The following is a 7,500-nucleotide window of genomic DNA, read 5'->3' on the forward strand; positions in this document are numbered from 1 at the left end:
GAATCATCGAAGAGCTCACTAAAAACCTGCAACAACATCCAAAGATCTGAAGGCCTCACTTGCCTCAGTTAAGGTCAGTGTTCATGACTCCACCATGACAAAGAGACAGCAAAAATGGTCTGCATTGCAGAGCTCCAAGACCAAAACTGCTGCTGAGCAAAAAGAACACAAAGGACTTTGAACTTTTTGGAAGTTGTGTGTCCCATTACGTCTGGTGTAAAAGTACCAGCGCATTTCAGAAAAAGAACATCATACCAACAGTAAAATATGGTGGTGGTAGTGTGATGGTCTGGGGATGTTTTGCTGCTTCAGGATCTGGAAGACTTGCTGTGATGAATAGAACCATGAATTCTGCTGTTTATCAAAAAATCCTAAAGGAGAATGTCCAGCCATCTGTTTGTGACCTCAAGCTGAAGCGAACTTGGGTTCTGCAGCAGGACACTGATCCAAAACACACCAGCAGGTCCACCTCTGAATGGCTGAAGAAAACCAAAATGAAGACTTTGGAGTGGCCTAGTCAAAGTCCTGACCTGAATCCTATTGAGATGCTGTGGCGTGACTTTAAAAAGGGGTTTGAGATGAGTGGAGTAAAATTCCTCCACAGCACAGAAACAGACTCAGTGCCGGTTTTCACACACGCTTCATTACAGCTGCTGAGGGTGGCCCAAGCAGTTATCAGGTTTAGGGGGCAAACACTTTTTCACACATGAGCATGTAGTTTTAGATTTTGTTTTCCCTCAATAATAAAAAGCTTCATGTAAAAACTGCATGTTGTTCACTTGTGTTCTCTTTTACTAATATTTACATTAGTCTGATCTGAAACATTAAAGTGTGAAAACATGCAAAAAAACAAGAAATCAGGACTTTTTCACACCACTGTGTGTATGTGTGTGTGTGTGTGTGTGTGTGTGTGTGTGTGTTTTGTGGTAAACACTGTGCCTGTTATAGCTCTCAGCTGACCTGCATCTCTCTCTCTCTCTCTCTCTCTCCCACACACACATACACACACACACACACACGTGAGAAAAAGTGTCTGCTTAGAGACAGAGCTGTCATTCCATGATCATCTTTCTACACGTCTCATCTATCATCCATCCATCCTGTTCATCTGCCTGCCTGCCACATCTATTCATCCATCATGTTTCTATCCATCCTGCTCATGAACTTCATCTAGATAGTGATAGAGAGAGAGAGAGAGAGAAAGAGAGAGAGAAGAGAGAGAGAGAGAGAGAGAAAGAGAGAGAAAGAGACAGAAAAGAGAGAGAGAGAGAGAGAGAGAGAGAGAGAAAGAGAGAGAGAGAGAGAGAGAGAGAGAGAAAGAGAGAGAAAGAGACAGAAAAGAGAGAGAGAGAGAGAGAGAGAGAGAGAGAGAGAGAGAGAGAGACTCACCAATGCAGGCATGAACCCGGACACTCAGCTGAGTTCTCAGAATTATACTGTGTTTCTTTCCTTCCTGAAGGACAGAGAGAATGAGAGAGAGAGAGAGAGAGAGAGAGAGAGAGAGAGAGAGAGAGAGAGAGAGAATGAGAGAGAGAGAGGGAATAAGAGAGAGAGAGAGAAATATTCATTAATATCATTAATGATGTGTATTGTTTTGTGGATAGTGTGTAAACCTGCAGGTTTCCTCAGAAACAGCTATTATTGCTGGAGAAGACCCACATTCCCCTGAGTGAACATTGTCTTTGTCCACGTTAAAGATGATCAGAAGATCAGAGACACTCCTGCAGACGACACGTCCTGATTTAATACTTACATTTGAGTTAAATATAGAAATGATAGTAACACTACTTCTATGTGAAGCTACCACAGATGTCCAGCTCATTCCATTTCAGGACTTCTCCAATCCTCCACCTTCTCCAAACCTAAACCCTACACATCAGAGTCTAATCCCACACAACTGCATCAACATCTCATCTCACAGAAATAATCATCATCCTCCTTATCCTTACATAATAATACTCATCATTATCATCATTCTCACATCCTCATCATCTTCCTCACCATTATTCTCATTCTCACATGATCATCATCCTCACTGTAAAGCACCATCATCATCATCTAAACAATCATCATAATGACTGTGAGCCACCATCATCTTCCTCACCCTAAACCATCATCTTCATTGTTATCATGTCTCACCATCATCAACCTCACCATCCTTCTTACAATTTTTCTCCCAATCATCATCTACACCATCATTATCATCATCATCCTCACCAACATTATCACAATCATCATTATCATCCCCAACACCATCATCATTATCATTTTCTTCTTCCTCACACTCAGCATCTTTGCCATCAGCATCATTCTCACTAATATCACCACCATCATCTTCTTCTTCCTCACCCTCAGCATCTTCACCACCATCAACATCATCATCCCCCTCCTAATCATCATTTTTAAATAATAATCATCATCATCATAATCATCTTCATCATCACTGGTCCCAGTGTGTGTGTGTGTGTGTGTGTGTGTGTGTGTGTGTGTGTGTGTGTGTATCTTACACTCCACAGTCGTCCTGCTCGAACCCTTCCAGTTCATCAATCTGTTCACTGAGAGATGATTCCAAATCCAAATATGTGCCATTATGGGACAGCTGAAGAGCACAATCATCTAACTGCAGAGAGAAAGAGAAAGAGTAATAAAATATTTGTGTTGTGTGCACATCTGTACACATGTGTACCCACACCTGTACACATCTGATCCAACATTCGCCATCATACAGGTTGTTTGTACAGGTGTGAGTACACATGCGAGTCAAGTTTATTTCTATTGCGCTTTTCACAACAGACATTGTCTCAAAGCAGCTTTACAGAAATTAACAGTGAAGGTTAATGATGTAAGTTTGTCCCTGATGAACAAGTCGGTGGAGACTGTGGTGAAGGAAAAACTCCCTGAGATGCAGAAGGAAGGAACCTTGAGAGGAACCAGACTCAAGAGAGAACCTCATCCTCATCTGGGTTCCACCGAATGTCCATTTATTACAGATAAATGATGTTGAGGTGCAGTGATGGAGATCAGAAGAAGCTGTGGTCCTGAGTCAGTGTAGCAGACTGTTGATATTAACTACAGTCCAAATCCTCAAAGCTCCTGTTCTTACTCCCATCTAAATAACACCAAACACTCCATATCCATGATCCCTCCAGATCTGCTCCTTTACCTCACAAACACCTACTGACTAAAGACTCCACTAAATAAATGTGTTCAACCTCGACTTGAACACTGAGACTGTGTCTGAGTCCCGAACACTGATTGGAAGGTTGTTCCATAACTGTGCGGTTTATAAGAGAAACATCTGCCCCCTGCTGGAGTCTTCATTATTTGAGGTACCAACAAATAGCCTGCACCTTTTGATCTAAGTAGGCGTGGAGGATCATCCTGGTACAGAAGTTCACTCAGATACTGCGGCGTGAGAGCGTTAAGTGCTTTATACGTCAGTAGTAGTATTTTATAATCAGTGTGAGATGTAATTGGGAGCAGTGTAGATGATTAAAACAGGGCTGATGTGCTCATATTTTCTAGATCTAGTGAGGACTCTTGCTGCTGCATTCTGAACTAACTGAAGCGTATTTCTGCAATTACTCCAACACCCAGACAGTAAAGCGTTACAGTAGTCTAATCTAGATGTTACAAAAGCATCTACTATTTTTTCTGCATCCTGTAACGACATCATACAGCGGGAAAATAAAGTATTTGACACATCAGCATTTTTATCAGTAAGGGGATTTCTAAGTGGGCTATTGACACAAAATTTCAACCAGATGTAGACATTAAGCCAAATATTAAATTCATACAAAGAAATCAGAAGAAGTTGAGTCATAATAAATAAAGTGAAATGACACAGGGAATAAATATTGAACACATGAAGATAACAAGGTGCAAAATTGCATAGAAAGCCAGGAGATCACCTGAAACCTGTCAGTATTGAGAGAGAAACGCTGCCCCCTAGCAGTACTAATTGATGGCCTATAAAGGCTTCTTATTACCCAGGAGGCACACAGAAAAATCTTCATGATGTTTAAAAGCAAAGAACTCTCTCAAGATCTTCGTAATCTTATCGTTTAAAAACATTTTGATAGGAATGCTTATAGGTGCATTTCCAGAATGCTGAATGTTTCTGTGAGCACTGTGGGGGTCATTATCCGGAAATGGAAAGAGCATCAGTTCACATAAACCGGCCACGATCAGGTGCTCCACGTAAGATCCCTGTCCGAGGAGTCCAAAGAATAATCAGGAGAGTTCGCCAAGAGCCAAGAACAACTCGGGCAGAACTTCAGGAAGACCTTGCATCAGCAGGTACTGTTGTTTCAAAGAAAACTATAAGCAATGCACTGAACCGCCATGGCATCCATGCACGCTCACCACGCAAGACTCCATTGCTGAACAAAAAGCATGTTGAGGCTCGGTTAAAGTTTGCGAAAGAGCATTTGGAGAAGCCTGTGGATTATTGGGAGACTATAGTATGGTCAGATGAAAGCAAAATTGAACTTTTTGGCAGTCATTCTACACACCATGTTTGGAGAAGAAATGGCACTGCCCACCACCCCAAGAACACCATACCAACAGTTAAGTTTGGGGGTGGAAGCATCATGGTTTGGGGCTGCTTTTCAGCAAGGGGTACTGGCAGACTTCATATTATTGAAGGCAGGATGAATGGAGAAATGTACCGGGACATTCTGGATAAAAATCTGCTGCCATCTACCAGAAAGCTGAAAATGAAAAGAGGGTGGACATTTCAGCAAGACAATGATCCCAAACACAAGGCCAAGGAAACAATGAAGTGGTTTCAAAGAAAGAAAATCAAGTTGCTTGAATGGCCCAGTCAATCACCTGACCTAAATCCCATAGAAAATCTATGGAGAGAACTAAAGATCAAAGTTCATAAAAGAGGCCCAAGGAACCTTCAAGATTTAAAGACCATTTGTGTGGAATAATGGGCCAGAATCACTCCTGAGCAATGCAGACGACTGGTCTCGCCATACAAGAGGCGTCTAGAAGCTGTAATCACCAACAAAGGCTTTTCTACAAAGTATTAAATAAAGTGTGTTCAATACTTATTCCCTGTGTCATTTCACCTTATTTATTATGACTCAACTTGTAGACTTAAATGTTCTGATTTCTTTGTATGAATTCAATATTTGGCTTGATGCTACATCTGGTGGAAATTCTGTGTCAATAGCCCACTTAGAAATCCCCTTACTGATAAAAATGCTGATGTGTCAAATACTTATTTTCACCAGATGTCAGAGTTGTATTCTAATTTTAGTAATCTTTCACCTTAGAAAGATTACTAAAATTAGGAATACAGCGGAGAAATACATTCAGTATATTTCAGGTTTCAGGTAAGTTGTCAAGATTTTGGTGATTATTGACCTGAGTCAATAATCACACCAAGGTCTTTGACAGCTGTACACACTGAAACAAACACCATCCAGAGATGCTACGTAATTGGAAAGTTTACTTCTAGCTGCATGTGGTCCTAGTAAAAGTACTTCTGTCTTATCTGAGTTGAGCAGAAGAAAGTTATTAAGCATCCACTGTCTAATGTCCTTTACACACTCCTCAACATTGTTAAGCTGATCTCTCTCATCTGGCTTTGCTGAAATATACAGCTGTGTATCATCAGCATAGCAATGGAAGCGAATCCCATGTTTATGAATAATTTCACCCAGTCAAAGATTATACCCACCCAGTTCAGCAATCAGTCAAATAGGACCTGAGCCAGGAGAGAGCTGTTCCCTTTATTTATATTTATGTAGTGGATTTGTAAGCCAATGTAGGGATGAGAAGATCGGGGTTATATGATCATATTTTCTCGACCTTGTAAGAACTCTGGCTGCTGCATTCTAAAATAACTGAAGCTTGTTTATTAATGATGCAGGACATCCACCTAGTAATGCATTACAGTAGTCCAGTCTGGAGGTCATGAATGCATGGACGAGCTTCTCTGCATCAGATATAGACAACATGCTTCTTAGCTTAGAAATATTTCTAAGGTGAAAGAAGCTGTTTTTGTAACTTGGTTAATATGATCTGTCTAAAATAACTCCCAGGTCTTTTACTGTTGAACTAGTAGTTACAAAAGATCCATCTAAATGCAGGTTGAGATGCTGGAGCTTCTGTGTACCGGGTTTTTGAGCCGATGAGCAAAATCTCTGTCTTATTAGAATTTAATAGTAGAAAGTTATGAGTCATCCAGTCTTTTAATTCTTTAACACACTCAGTTATCCGAGCCGATTGAGCGTATCGCCTGGTTTAGATGAGATATATAGCTGGTATCAGTGGAAGCTGATCCCATACCTTCTAATAATATTTCCCAAGAGAAGCATGTATATTGTAAAAGCAGGGGTCCTAGAACTCAACCTTGTGGCACGCCATAATATACTTGGATTACCCTGATAGTTCTTCATTTAAATCTACGAAATGGTAACGATCAGACAGGTAGGATTTAAACCAGCTTAATGCCTGTCCCTGAATGCCGATGTAATTCTGTAAGTGATCTAGGAGAAGATCATGGTCTATAGTGTCGAACGCAGCACTAAGATCTAGTAAAACTAACAGAGAGATGAAGCCTTCGTCTGAAGCTAAAAACAGGTCATTAGTAATTTTAACACCAGTTGTTGGTACAGATGTGTACAGGTGTTGGTACAGGTGCTGGTAGAGGTGTGGGTACAGATGTGTACAGGTGTTGGTACAGGTGCTGGTAGAGGTGTGGGTACAGATGTGAGTACAGGTGTTGGTACTGATGTGATTCTGATTGTCTCAGACAGGTGCACAGATCACACTTCAGTAACTCTCTCAGTTCAGCTGTATTAGATTGTAAAAGTGAAAATCCCACGTGTGTGACGTGATCATACATGTATGACTGGTCCCTACTCCAACACTCATCATAACATAATAGTAAACACAGCACTAAACATCATCCCAGAGGAACCTACTCCACATCTCAGGGCAGGTGCTCCTGTTGGATGGATGTTGGATGTTGAATGTTGGAGGTCACAGCAGTGACAAGACTCTCGTTTATGTAACTACACTTTCTGACTTAAATACGCTGCAGTATAACACACATCCCCACCCCCTGCGTCAATCTCAGCCAATCAGAACAGACTACAGCAGCCAGCAGTCTGTGTGTGTGTGTGTGTTTCTGCTTTTTATTCAGTTGAAACTCCCTCATAAACCACTTTCAGCATGTGAGATATCTGTTGTGAATCTGGCAGCAACCAGATACGAGGTCGTTACCATATACCACCTGTTCCTCTGCCGAGTGACTCAAACGCAGATCAGGCAGCATGACCTGTGATTGTTTGTATTTGAAAAAAAAAAATTATTTATTTATTATAATTTTTTTTAATTCGTCTTCCTCCATCATGGATTTCCTGAAGAGGAAACGCTGTGACGTGTCAAACTCTAATCAGTCACGTCTACAAACAGGTGAAATTAATCACAGGTCAGAGCTAAACACGTTTCACTCCCCAGTGATTATGTGTGTATGAGCGG

At 41.1% G+C, this 7,500-nt stretch overlaps 1 protein-coding gene across 1 annotated transcript in view; it reads right to left on the reverse strand.

The window, feature by feature from the left end:
* The window catches only part of fhod3a (formin homology 2 domain containing 3a), a 61,220-nt gene that overhangs the window by 46,463 nt on the left and 7,257 nt on the right, over positions 1-7,500 (reverse strand). The window contains 2 exon segments of the mRNA XM_046858758.1: positions 1,390-1,453; positions 2,510-2,620. Of these exon segments, the coding sequence (XP_046714714.1) occupies positions 1,390-1,453; positions 2,510-2,620 (175 nt within the window).

Source organism: Silurus meridionalis, chromosome 10 (assembly GCF_014805685.1).
Source record: "Silurus meridionalis isolate SWU-2019-XX chromosome 10, ASM1480568v1, whole genome shotgun sequence".
Classification (NCBI taxonomy): Eukaryota; Metazoa; Chordata; class Actinopteri; order Siluriformes; family Siluridae; genus Silurus; species Silurus meridionalis.